At 44.8% G+C, this 14,352-nt stretch overlaps 1 protein-coding gene across 6 annotated transcripts in view; it reads left to right on the plus strand.

Moving 5' to 3' along the window:
• The window catches only part of LOC116705626 (myocardin), a 167,151-nt gene that overhangs the window by 150,288 nt on the left and 2,511 nt on the right, over positions 1–14,352 (plus strand). For 4 of the 6 annotated variants that reach the window (XM_032541946.1, XM_032541947.1, XM_032541948.1 and 1 more), the window contains 9 exons: positions 8,848–9,032; positions 10,035–10,136; positions 10,236–10,546; positions 10,913–11,069; positions 11,157–11,675; positions 11,778–12,281; positions 12,662–12,802; positions 13,164–13,292; positions 14,287–14,344. In XM_032541946.1, the coding sequence (XP_032397837.1) occupies positions 8,848–9,032; positions 10,035–10,136; positions 10,236–10,546; positions 10,913–11,069; positions 11,157–11,675; positions 11,778–12,281; positions 12,662–12,802; positions 13,164–13,292; positions 14,287–14,344 (2,106 nt within the window). The remainder of the gene's footprint in view (positions 1–8,847; positions 9,033–10,034; positions 10,137–10,235; positions 10,547–10,912; positions 11,070–11,156; positions 11,676–11,777; positions 12,282–12,661; positions 12,803–13,163; positions 13,293–14,286; positions 14,345–14,352) is intronic. The other 2 variants (XM_032541949.1, XM_032541952.1) reach the window with 1 other exon arrangement.

The following is a 14,352-nucleotide window of genomic DNA, read 5'->3' on the forward strand; positions in this document are numbered from 1 at the left end:
ATTTGTGTTGCCAATAATCAAACATAATATGTCATATTATTGATATACACCACAGCAATGCTACACAAGCATTTGTGTCAAAACAGTTCTCCTATATGCAAAAATAAACATATAAACAATTTAACCTTATATAAAGCACATACTATTTACATTTCTTCAAAAAAAGGCCCAAACTTATCAACACTCAACAGCCACTAGTCATTATGCAAAAAAGAGCAATAAGAATCATTCACAGCGCCGGATTTCGGGATCATACAAATCATTTTCTAATGTCTAAATTGCTAAAATACCATGATTTAATTAAATATCAAACGCAGTATTCATGTTCAAAGAAGAAATAGTATTGCCTGGAATATCAAAAGATGTTCACTGAAAGGGGGGAGGGTACGATTTAGGGAAGAGAGAATTTTAAGATTAATAGAGTAGAACATCAAGGAAAAGATTATGTTTATCAATGTGCGGAGTAAATTGTGGAACAAACTAAATGAGAACCTAAAGCAATGCCCAAACTATTCCTTTTCAAAAAAATGTACAAAGAAATAGTTTGAAAGTATAAAGAAGCACTGTAGAAAGTTTTGTTTGTGTTTTGTTTGTTTATTTATTTATATATATATAGGGGTAGTGTTGTGTGTATAGTGGTATATGTGTGTATATATATATATATTATGATTATATATATATATATTATATATATAGTTGTGTGTGTGTGTATGTGTATATGTATGTATATGGATGTGTATTGTATGTGGATATGTATGTATGTATATGTATGGTGTATATGTACATATGTGTGTATGTATGTGTAGGTATGTGTTATAATATATATATAGCAACATAATTATAAATATTGTAAAGCAATGCAAGAATAAAGGGGTAGGAGTACATAAGTTTCTTCTTCCTACCCTTTTCGCACATGTAAAGAGGGATGTTAAAGAAGGATAACTTGTTTGTTAGTTTCTCCAATTTTTGTTTTATTATTTCTTTTATTATTATTTTATTTTGATACACTTTTCTTGCATGTTCGAAATAAAGATATCAACTAAAATATATAATATATATATAAATAAAGTGCAAATCTCAAACTAGTGGGGCCATTCTCCTCTTTAAACAGTAGATATCTCTTTGTCCGCTATGTATCTTTGATACATACAGACTAGTTTGAAAGGGGGGGTCACTCTCTTTCCACTGAACTCTTGGTCATGTTGTCTCCCATATATGGGCATGCTGCTGCCTTCATCCGACACACAGCAAGAGGAGACACAGAGCTAGCGGCAGAAATTATGAATAATGGACATCAAGTGGATAAGTCTGGGATGTAACAGTGCTCAATGACCCTGAAAAAGGCCCAAGTTCCAGGCTGGATAGAAAACACTGTAGAGGCTAAAGACCGCAAAGACACCTCCATAACTGCAACTCGTTAGCTTTTAGCTGCAACATTGGTAAGTTTCTACTTTTATGGTTGTTAAATGATTAAACTATGAATCAGAGGGGCTGTTTTGCTGTTTTTGACGAGCCTCCTGGGTCCACAGTGTCAATCATGCTTTGGGGTGTATTGCAGCCAGTGGCACAGGAAACATTTCACAAGAAAAAATGGATTCAAGAAAATTTCAGAAAGATTTGGGACGCTGACTTGATGCAATCTGTGAAAAAGCTGAAGTTAAAGAGAAGACTCTGCAGGGTGCCCAAACTTTTGCAGACGCCATGTTTTTGTTTTTCTGTATTTGAAAGTGTAAATGATGGAAATACAATTAACTTTTTGTGAATATAAAACGAAGTCTCATCTGTCATTATGCCTTTTGGAGATATTCCATTTTCTTGGCTTTTATACACAATAATACAATTTTTTATCTGGGGTGCCAAAACCTTTGAACCCACTGTACATGAGCAACCAGGGACATTGTAGATGTGCTCATTTAAGTCTGACCTCCACATAAAGTGGTTTAGACCATGTGGAGAGACCTGGCCGTTTCTTACCTGCTGCTGTGGTTCCTGCTCACATCACACTGTCGCTGCTCTGTTTACACATCTCAGAAGTACATTTGTCATCATAAAATAGAAATGATGGTTAAACCTCTAAAATAAGAACCTTGACTTATCATTTACAGGCATGCTGTGTTGGCACTGTCATGTCGAGCTAAGCCTCGACCGACTGCTCTTCTCCCAGTGAACCAGGGCAACCCCAAGCAGGAGGACTCGTATGCGTTTGAGGAGGACAGCAGCAGTGAGAGTCTGTCTCCAGAGCAGCAGCACAGTGACGAGTCCCAAGGCCGGCCTGCCCTACATCGGAGGCGTGCAGTACGCCCCCTATCCTCTCACCTGCCTCATCAGCCACGACAGGTAACGCCTCCCTTACTCTCTCTCCCTTCTCTCTCTCTTCTTCCCTTCCTCTCCTTCCTCCTCTCCTCCTCACCTGCCCTCACCAGACCATGACAGGTAGCACTCCTCTCCCTCCCTCTCTCTCCGTCCTTTCTTCTCCTCATCTGATGCTGCCAATGACAGAGGGCCTCTCTGGCAGCTGTTGCCCCAGCTTTGCTTCTTCTGCCCATTGCTGGTGGCAGAGTGAACTGACCTCTACTCAGCACTCACTGTTGGACAGTTGAAACTGGGCAGGTGTCGCATTCCTGTGTACCCGGCACAGCTGGTTTACTTCCTTACCTTCAATCATGATGACTCATTCCAACGCTCACCTCAGCAACGGTCACTTAAGAAAAGCTCATGCAGATTCTAGCTCTGACTCTGAAACTGAATCATAAGCTCGAGTCAACAACTGGAAATTCCTGTTTTGGTCTTTTTGGAACCTTTGGCATTTTTGGGTCTTATTATTCAATTCTCCCTTTGGGTTACATACAGTCCCACGCCTTCTCAGTTTAACTTTATAGCATGAAGGGTGGGGGGAAGATGTATTCAGACTGAAATCATCGATCTAAAGCAACAATTTCACCAGGGTAAAGCACAACCACTACTACCTACTTGAATTCACTTTAATGACATAGTTCCACAGTGTTTAGTGTGTTGATCAGTAAAACACACCCGTTTACAAAATGAAGCATGCCCTTTTGTGTGCTAAAATGTTAGCATGCTGATGCCACACAGAAGTGCTAGCATGGCTACCGACTTTCCAATGAGTAATCAAATGCAACTAAGTAACTAAACTAAACCTGCGTCAGCGAACCGCGCTAACATCTCCAAAGGCTGCTGTGTCCACTCAGAAGTCCAGTACTCAAAGGTATTCAATTTACTGATTAGATCTAGAAGCTAATCTGTTGACGTGGACACTGTGTTGTTGTGATCTGGACAGGGAGGTGTGACCCGAGAGCCCTCGGATCAAAGCCAGGATGAAGGCCTGTCTGGTGCCAACAGCCAGGCCACTCCCCAATAACTGGTCCTGCTATTGTTAAGGTCAGCCACACTTAATGAATTGACTTTGTGATAAAGTGTCTCTCTTGACTTACCTAGGAGGTCCTCATACTCTGTCACCTCCATCCTCTCAATAGTCCAAGTCTTCAGACAAGAACCGACACAAGAAGCCAAAGATGTGAAGCCAAAGGTGAAGAAGCTCAAGTACCACCAGTACATTCCTCCGGACCAAAGGCAGAGAAGTCCCTCCGCATGGATCAGCCTATGCCCGCCTCCTGCAGCAACAGCAGCTCTTCCTGCAGCTGCAGATCCTCAGCCAGCAGAAACATGCTCACACAACATCCACAGTCGCTGCAGTCGCAGCAGCAACACACAATGCCCAGGCCAGCAGCGACAACCCTCTTCAGCTACCAGCCTACCCACCCAGCCAAACTCAGAAGTGAGTCCGATTGCAACATATGCAACGTAGATCACATTAGGCACACATTAGTTTATTACGAAGGTAACCATTGCCCTAATTAATGCCTTACTATATTAAGTGTGAACTTGGTGGCCTATTAGAAAATGAAACCTTCTGTTGTTAGTAAGTCATTAATATGTCATGAGTCTAATACACAATCAGCAAATGTAAGATCAGTAAGTTAGGACCTTCCAGTTTGAGGCTAGCTAAGCTATGAAGCATTAGTAACAAACTCATTCACCATTAACAAAGCAATGTATAAAGTATTTAAAAGTGTGCCTATTAGAAAGTTTTGACTTTCTGTGTCATGTGTCAACGTTGTAGAGAGCCAGTGAGAGCTGTCAGTTTGTAGCTCCAGCACCATCTGGCAGAGCCAACAGCAGCTCGCCTCCCAGTCAAGAACACGTATTCCAACCAAAGCAGCATCTCCCGGACAAACCTGGGCCCCTGCCAGCTAATCTAGATGACCTAAAATAGGTGGCACAAAGTCAAGTGAAACTGGACCCTGTTTGGAGAGACTGTACTTAGATGTAAGCAGTCTTCTTTGCTCTGTCAGGTCTCAGAGCTGCGGCAGCACCTGGGATCCGCGGCATGCCCGTCTCCGGCACCAAGACGGCCCTCGTCGAGGCCCTCAGCCTTCAGGGACTCCACTCCGGCTCTTCGCCTCGGGCTCCTCGACATCACCACAGTGTCTTCCCTGTCACCCCACAGGATCCTGTCCTCCTACCAGTCGCCGTCTTCCTCCAGCGCCCTGTCCCAGGGTGGCTACTTCCTTACCCCAGCACCTCCTCCCACCCCCCCATTTCCGGCCTCCTCGGAGCTGTCCTCAGCGGCTCTCTCCCCGACAGCTTCAGCGACGTGCCCATGTCCCGCCAACGCAGTTTGCCCGCAGCCATCTCCGGCCCAGCTCAGCATGGAGGATGGCCCGGGCGGGGGAGGGCCAGGGTGGGTGAGGGTGGAGGTATGGATGGCGTGGAAGCTGCAAAAGATAAAATGCTGGTGGAAAGCAGAAGGTGATGAGGAGCTGACAGGAAGCTGCCCCAGGAGCAGAGACAGGTGAGTGGTTAGCAGCGATGGCAGAAATATGAAAATATCCTGGGGGAGGGGTGTAGTAGGAAGTTTTTATTCGAACACACTTTACTTCTGCTTGCTAGGTTGGGAAATGAGGATGCAGCTGCACAAGAGGAACGCTGCTATGGGCAACACAGGACCCAGCCCCCCCCCACATCACACCCCACCATGCCCACCAGTCGCCCCAGCCATGATGGGCCAGCACTTCTTTGGGGTGACTATCAAGCAGGCCAATGTCCTTGTCCCCAGCTGCCCTCTGTCCTCTACCAACAGCTGAAGAGCTCTCCTGGCATTTGCATGGAGTAATGGGACATTGCACAACCCCCTTCCAAATGGGGGGCCGGTGGCCCTCAATGTATGGACAGATCCTCTGGCAGCCTCCACAAGTTGCTTTCCTCAGTCCCCAGTGCCCTCGAGACTCCCCCATTGGGAAGCTTCTCTAAGCCCCCAGCCTTCATCTCCTAAAACCCCTACCTGCTGTCACTCCTGGGAAGAGACGGCTGCAGTCACCTCCACACCCACCTCCACCCCCGGGCAACAACAGAGCAGCAACATGCAGGTATGATGTGCTGATCAAAGATGGATCATTCCCATATGTTCTGTTGGCAATAGAGTATAGTGAGAGAAACAAAATGTTTCTCACTATGACTCTAGAGTTGCTGCCTTGCGCAAGGGCATGTCACCGTGCAGGAGATTAACGGGACCTCTTCAGCTACTAGTCCACAGTCCGTACTTGGTACAACTGGGACCTAATGGCGACCATCCGGTCCTACGGACTGAGCCGCTGGCAGGCCATTTGCTCGTATTAGATAAAGAACATTTTGACCAGACTATGGTGCTAGAGGAAGGCGTGTCTGAAGTTACCTTTATGTCTATGATCTCTCGTGAATGAAGTTTTCTAACAGACGTGTTTCCAAGACGACAGATGCAGCAGAAGAATGGCGGCCGGCGGCAAAACTGTTTTTATCCTCTGAGCAGAGAGGCCTTAGGGAGCTTTCCAAACGACTGACTGTGGCCACAGCGGCTCAGCCAAGCCTGAGCACACAAGTGCAACCAAAGGTAAGCATTGTGTCAACATGGAGCATTCACAGTATCTTCATCTGAACCACCTCACACTCACAGACCCATTTGTCTCTTTTCTATCATGTGTGAGCTGTCTTTATGTAATTGTCTTTGTTATGAGGTGCATTGCCACTCTTGTCATATCTGTTTCATCACTATTCCTTTACCTTCGGGGGCTCTCCCTTTACCATGCCAACCCTTTTCCTAAAATGAAATGTGTAATGTGATGGATTATTGATCACAAGGCCTAAATTTTGTATTTTTGGTTCAAACACACTCACATTTGGTAACTTCCCGTTTCTAATGGGTGGGCTATTGTCACTTCTCACCTAGTTCTCTATAGATGTCAGTAGCGCCCTCTCCTGGCATGTGGCCAAAAGTGGCCAGGTCACCTCCCCTGCCTTCAGTAGCTCAGATTCAGATGCATCAGACTTAGGACAGCCCCCATGCTATGAGGATGCAGTCAAGCAGGGGAAACTGAAACTCATGCTAAAGTTCAGTAGATAATGGCTGGCCAGAGATTTATTTTACCTCGGTGTTGCTCTAATTCCACTTTGCCTCTTGTCACCTCCTTTTTGTCTCTTCAGTCATCTCCTGTGTTGTTCCCTCATTATTCATCCATGTTCACTCAAGTTTTTCTTCGCCACTGTCGCACTGTTGCTTGCTCTGGAGGAAACTACTAGAATGTTGGGTCCTTGTAAATTCTGGAGTGTGGTAACCCACAGCAATGCTACACAAGCATTTGTGTCTAAAACAGTTCTCCTATATGCAAAAAATAAACATAATAAACATTTTAACTTATATAAAGCACATACTATTTACATTTCTTCAAAAAAAGGCCCAAACTTATCAACACTCACTACAGCCACTAGTCATTATGCAAAAAAGAGCAATAAGATCATTCACAGCGCCGGATTTCGGGATCATACAAATTCATTATTTCTAATGTCTAAATTGCTAAACCATGATTAATTATATCAAACTGCAGTATCCAGTTCAAAGCAAGAAATAGCCTATGGCGGGAATATTCAAAAGATGTTCACTGAAAGGGAGGGAGGGTACGATTTAAGGGGAAGAGAGAATTTTAAGATTAATAGATGTAGAACATCAAGGAAAAGATTATGTTTATCAATGTGCGAGTTAAATTGTGGAACAAACTAAATGAGAACCTAAAGCAATGCCCAACATATTCCTTTTCAAAAAAATGTACAAAGAAATTAGTTTTAGAAAGTATAAGAAGCAGTAGAAAGTTTTGTTTGTGTTTTTTGTTTTGTTTATTTATTTATATATATATATGAGGTATTTGTGTGTGTGTATATTTATGGTATATGTGTTGTATATATATATATGTATGTATATATATATATTATATTATATATATATTGTATGTGTGTTGTGTATTGGTTATGTAGTTATGTATGTGTATATGTATGTGTATATGTATGTATGTTGTATGTGGTATATGTACTATGTGTGTATGTATTTGTGTAGGTATGTGATATATAATAAATAGCAACATAATTATAAATTTGTAAAGCAATGCAGAATTAAAGGGGTAGGAGTACATAAGTTTTACTTCTTCCTACTCCTTTTCGCACATGTAATAGAGGGATGTTAAAGAGGATACTTTGTTTGTTATTTTTTCTCTCCAATTTTTTTGTTTTATTATTTCTTTTTATTATTATTTTTATTTTGATACACTTTCTCTTGCATGTTCGAAATAAAGATATCAAACTAAAATATATAATATATAATATAAATAAATGCCAAATCTCAAACTAGTGGGGCCATTCTCCTCTTTAAACAGTAGATATCTCTCTTGTCCGCTATGTATCTTTGATCACATACTAGACTAGTTTGAAAGGGGGGGATCACTCTCTTTCCCACTGAACTCTTTGGTCATGTTGTCTCCCATATATGGGCATGCTGCTTGCCTTCACTTCCGACACACAGACAAGAGGAGACACAGAGCTAGCGGCAGAAATTATGAATAATGGACATCAAGTGGATAAGTCTGGGATGTAACAGTGCTCAATGACCCTGAAAAAGGCCCAAGTTCCAGGCTGGATAGAAAATCACCTGTAGAGGCTAAAGACCGCAAAGACACCTCCATAACTGCTAACTCGTTAGCTTTTAGCTGCAACAATTGGTAAGTTTCTATCTTTTATGGTTGTTAAATGATTAAACTATGAATCAGAGGGGCTGTTTTTGCTGTTTTTGACGAGCCTCCTGGGTCCACAGTGGTCAATCATGCTTTGGGGTTGTATTGCAGCCAGTGGCACAGGAAACATTTCACAAGAAAAAATGGATTCAAGAAAATTTCAGAAAGATTTGGGACGCTGACTTGATGCAATCTGTGAAAAAGCTGAAGTTAAAGAGAAGACTCTGCAGGGTGCCCAAACTTTTGCAGACGCCATGTTTTTGTTTTCTGTTATTTTGAAAGTGTAAATGATGGAAATACAATCTAACTTTTTGTGACATATAAAACGAATGTCTCATCTGTCATCTTATGCCTTTTGGAGATATTCCATCTTTTCTTGGCTTCTTTATACACAATAATACAATTTTTTTATCTGGGGTGCCAAAACCTTTGAACCCCACTGTACATGAGCAACCAGGGACATTGTAGATGTGCTCATTTAAAGTCTGACCTCCACATAAAGTGGTTTAGACCATGTGGAGAGACCTGGCCGTTTCTTACCTGCTGCTGTGGTTCCTGCTCACATCACACTGTCGCTGCTCTGTTTACACATCTCAGAAGTACATTTGTCATCATAATAAATAGAAATGATGGTTAAACCTCTAAAATAAGAACCTTGACTTATCATTTACAGGCATGCTGTGTTGGCACTGTCATGTCGAGCTAATGCCTTCTGACTGACCTGCTCTTCTCCCAGTGAACCAGGGCAAGTTCCCCAAGCAGGAGGACTCGTATGCGTTTGAGGAGGACAGCAGCAGTGAGAGTCTGTCTCCAGAGCAGCAGCACAGTGACGAGTCCCAAGGCTCGGCCTGCCCTACATCGGAGGCTGTCAGCAGTACGCCCCCCTCATCCTCCTCACCTGCCCTCATCAGCCCACGACAGGTAACGCCTCCCTTACTCTCTCTCCCTTCTTCTCTCTCCCTTCTTCCCTCTCTCTTTCCCTTCCTCCTCTTCCTCCTCACCTGCCCTCACCAGACCATGACAGGTAGCACTCCTCTCCCTCCCTCTCTCTCCGTCCCTTTCTTCTCCTCCATCTGAGTCTCGCCCAATGACAGAGCGGCCTCTCTGGCAGCTGTTGCCCCAGCTTTGCTTCTTCTGCCCATCTGCTGGTGGCAGAGTGAACTGCACCTCTACTCAGTCCACTCACTGTTGGACTTAGTTGAACTGGGCAGGTGTCGCATTCCTGTGTACCCGGCACAGCTGCTGTTACTTCCTTACCTTTCACTCATGATGACCTCATTCCAACGCTCACCATCAGCAACGGTCACTTAAGAAAAGCTCATGCCAGATTCTAGCTCTGACTCTGAAACTGAATCATAAGCTCTGAGTCAACAACTGGAAATTCCTGTTTTGGTCTTTTTGGAACCCTTTTTGGCATTTTTGGGTCTTATTATTCTAATTCTTCCATTTGGGTTACATACAGTCCCCACGCCTTCTCAGTTTAACTTTATAGCACTGACGGGTGGGGGAAGATGTATTCAGACTGAAATCATCGATCTAAAGCAACAATTTCACCAGGGTAAAGCACAACCACTACTACCTACTTGAATTCACTTTAATGACATAGTTCCACAGTGTTTAGTGTTGTTGATCAGTAAAACACACCCGTTTACCAAATGAAGCATGCATCCATTTTGTGTGCTAAAATGTTAGCATGCTGATGCCACACAGAGCTGCTAGCATGGCTACCGACTTTCCAATGAGCTAATCAAATGCAACTAAAGTAACTAAACTAAACCTGCCGTCACAGAACCGCCGCTAACATCTCCAAAAGGCTGCTGTGTCCACTCAGAAGTCCAGTACTCAAAGGTATTCAATTTACTGATTTAGATCTAGAAGCTAATCTGTTGACGTGGACACTGTGTTGTTGTGATCTGTGGACAGGGAGGTGTGACCCGAGAGCCCTCGGATCAAAGCCAGGATGAAGGCCTGTCTGGTGCCAACAGCCAGGCCACTCCCCCAATACCTGTTCCTGCTATTGTCAAGGTCAGCCACACTTAATGAATTGACTTTGTGATAAAGTGTCTCTCTTTGACTTACCTAGGGATGATCCTCATACTCTGTCACCCTCCATCCTCTCAATAGTCCAAGTCTTCAGACAAGAACCGACACAAGAAGCCCAAAGATGTGAAGCCAAAGGTGAAGAAGCTCAAGTACCACCAGTACATTCCTCCGGACCAAAAGGCAGAGAAGTCCCCTCCGCCCATGGACTCAGCCTATGCCCGCCTCCTGCAGCAACAGCAGCTCTTCCTGCAGCTGCAGATCCTCAGCCAGCAGAAACATGCTCACACACATCCACAGTCGCTGCAGTCGCAGCAGCACACACACACTGCCCAGGCCCAGCAGCGACAACCCTCTTTCAGCTACCAGCCTCACCCACCCAGCCAAACTCAGAAGTGAGTCCGATTGCAACTAATGCAACGTAGATCAACATTAGGCACAGTCATTTTTAGTTTATTACGAAGTATACCCATTGCCCTTAATTAATGCCTTACTAATATTTAAAGTGTGAACTTGGTGGCCTATTAGAAAATGAAAAACCTTCTGTTGTTAGTAAGTCATTAATATGTCATGAGTCTAATACACAATCAGCAAAATGTAAGAATCAGTAAGTTAGGACCTTCCAGTTTGAGGCTAGCTAAGCTATGAAGCATTAGTAACAAGACTCATTCACCATTAACAAAGCAATTTGTATAACGTATTTATAAAGTGTGCCTTATTAGAAAGTTTTGACTTTTCTGTGTCATGTGTCAACGTTGTAGAGGAGCCAGTGAGCAGCTGTCAGTTTGTAGCTCCAGCACTCCATCTGGCAGAGCCAACAGCAGCTCGCCCTCCCCAGTCAAGAACACGTATTCCAACCAAAGCAGCATCTCCCCGGACAAACCTGGGCCCCTGCCAGCTAATCTAGATGACCTAAAAGTAGGTGGCACAAAGTCAAGTGAAACTGGACCCTGTTCTGGAGAGACTGTACTTTAGATGTAAGCATGTCTTCTTCTGCTCTGTCAGGTCTCAGAGCTGCGGCAGCACCTGCGGATCCGCGGCATGCCCGTCTCCGGCACCAAGACGGCCCTCGTCGAGCGCCTCAGCCCCTTCAGGGACTCCAACTCCGGCTCTTCGCCCTCGGGCTCCTCTGACATCACCACAGTGATCTTCCCTGTCACCCCCACAGGATCCTTGTCCTCCTACCAGTCGCCGTCTTCCTCCAGCGCCCTGTCCCAGGGTGGCTACTTCCCTTACCCCAGCACCTCCTCCACCCCCCCCATTTCTCCGGCCTCCTCGGAGCTGTCCCTCAGCGGCTCTCTCCCCGACAGCTTCAGCGACGTGCCCATGTCCTCGCCAACGCAGTTTGCCCTGCAGCCATCTCCGGCCCAGCTCAGCATGGAGGATGGCCCGGGCGGGGGAGGGCCCAGGGTGGGTGAGGGTGGAGGTATGGATGGCGTGGAAGCTGCAAAAGATAAAATGCTGGTGGAAAAGCAGAAGGTGATTGAGGAGCTGACATGGAAGCTGCACCAGGAGCAGAGACAGGTGAGTGGTTAGCAGCGATGGCAGAAATATGAAAATATCCCTGGGGGGAGGGGTGTAGTAGGAATGTTTTTATTCGAACACACATTTACTTCTGCTTGCTAGGTTGAGGAACTGAGGATGCAGCTGCACAAGAGGAAACGCTGCTATGGAGCAACACAGGACCCAGCCCCCCCCACATCACACCCCACCATGCTCCACCAGTCGCCCCCAGCCATGATGGGCCAGCACTTCTTTGGGGTGACTATCAAGCAGGAGCCAATGTCCTTGTCCTCCAGCTGCCCTCTGTCCTCTACCAAACAGCTGAAGAGCTCTCCTGGCATTTGCATGGAGTTAATGGGACATTGCAACAACCCCCTCTCCAACATGGGGGGCCCCGGTGGCCCTCAATGTATGGACAGATCCTCTGGCAGCCCCTCCACAATGTCTGCTTTCCTCAGTCCCCAGTGCTCCCCTCGAGACTCCCCCATTGGGAAGCCTTCTCTAAGCCCCCAGCCTTCATCTCCTAATAACCCCTACCTGCTGTCACCTCCACTGGGAAGAGACGGCTGCAGTCACCTCCACCACCACCTCCACCCCCCGGGCAACAACAGAGCACGCAACATGCAGGTATGATGTGCTGATCAACAGATGGATCATTCCCATATGTTCTGTTGGCAATATGAGTCATAGTGAGAGAAACAAAGTGTTTCTCACTATGACTCTAGAGTTGCTGCCTTGCGCAAGGGCATGTCACCGTGCCCAGGAGATTAACGGGCACCTCTTCAGCTACTAGTCCACAGTCCGTACTTGGTCCACACTGGGACTCTAACTGGCGACCATCCGGTCCCTACGGACTGAGCCGCTGGCAGCCCATTTGCTCGTCGTATTAGATAAATGAACATTTTGACCAGACTATGGTGCTAGAGGAAGGCGTGTCTGAAGTTACCTTTATGTCTATGATCTCTCGTGAATGAAGTTTTCTAACAGACGTGTTTCCATGACGACAGATGCAGCAGAAGAATGGCGGCCTGGCGGCAAACTGTTCTTATCCTGCTGAGCAGAGAGGCCTTCAGGGAGTCTTTCCCAACCCGACTGACTGTGGCCACAGCGGCTCAGCCAAGCCTGAGCACCACAACGTGCAACCAAAGGTAAGCATTGTGTCAACATGAGAGCATTCACAGTATTACTTCATCTGAACCACCTCACACTCACAGACCCATTTGTCTCTTTTCTATTCATGTGTGAGCTGTCTTTATGTAATTGTCTTTGTTATGAGGTGCATTGCCACTCTTGTCATATCTGTTTCCATCACATATTCCTTTACATATCGGGGGCTCTCCCTTTACCCAATGCCAACCCTTTTCCTAAAATGAAATGTGTAATGTGATGAGATTATTTGATCACAAGGGCCTAAATTTTAGTTATTTTTGGTTCAACACACTCACATTTGGTAAGCTTCCCGTTTCTAATGGGTGGGCTATTGTCACTTCTCACCTATGTCTCATATAGATGTCAGTAGCGCCCTCTCCTCGGCATGTTGGCCAAAAGTGCCAGGTCCCTCCCCCTGCCTTCAGTAGCTCAGATTCAGATGCATCAGACTTAGGACAGCCCCCATGCTATGAGGATGCAGTCAAGCAGGTAAACTGAAACTCATGCTAAAGTTCAGTAGATAATGGCTGGCCAGAGATTTATTTTACCTCGGTGTTGCTCTAATTCCACTTTGCCTCTTGTCACCTCCTTTTTGTCTCTTTCAGTCCATCTCCTGTGTTGTTCCTCATTTATTCATCCATTGTTCACTCAAGTTTTTCTTCGCCACTGTCGCACTGTTGCTTGCTCTGGAGGAAACTACTAGACCTGTTGGGTCCTTGTAAATTCTGGAGTGTGGTCTAGACCTCCTCTATCTGTAAAGTGTCTCGAGATAACTCTTGTTATGAATTGATACTATAAATAAAATTTAATTGAAATTGAACTCACTTTCCACCTTTTACAAGTCTGAAGCAGATGGCTTTTTGAGTTGTACAAACGTTTTTTGAAGGCAGTGAGTTAAAGCTGCTACAGCGGATACATCAGCGGCAGGACTGAAGGGTCATATAAGTGTGTCTCTATGACAACAGAGAGCACAAAGAGCCTTTTCATACTTTAAATGTCCTTAGTATCTATCTCTGTCACAATTAATTAAAAAAGGAAAGGAATCCTTGTCAAAAAGGAGTTTATTTAAAACCGAATGGCCAATGTATTCTTATTGGATTTAAAGAACTAAGGCTCCTAGCTTGATAGCTAATCTAGAAATGCTAGCATTTATCAGACAGAAAGTGGTCTAGTGATATCTGGGTATATGTTACTTCTGGTAGGTAGAAAGCTGCTTTTGGTTGAATCCGTATGGCTATTGAGATACAATGGATGGAAATGTAGTTGTCAAGGCTCTTTGGCCTTAAGCTGTTTTATATTGACCAATAAACTGATCTGTCTCCAAGAAAAGTTTGTCTCACCAAAACTCTATCCTGCAAGTCTTTGTAGACTGCTTACAGCTTGCATAGTTTTCATGTAGAATCCTTTAATATCACTGGATTACATTTTTCCTTGTTGAAACGTTCAATCGATTAAAAGAATCACTTTCTTATTACTGTTACAGCAACTGACCAGAAGTCAGCAGATGGACGAACTTCTGGATGTGCTCATAGAGAGTGGAGGTAAGGTG

Source organism: Etheostoma spectabile, chromosome 17 (genome assembly GCF_008692095.1).
Source record: "Etheostoma spectabile isolate EspeVRDwgs_2016 chromosome 17, UIUC_Espe_1.0, whole genome shotgun sequence".
Classification (NCBI taxonomy): Eukaryota; Metazoa; Chordata; class Actinopteri; order Perciformes; family Percidae; genus Etheostoma; species Etheostoma spectabile.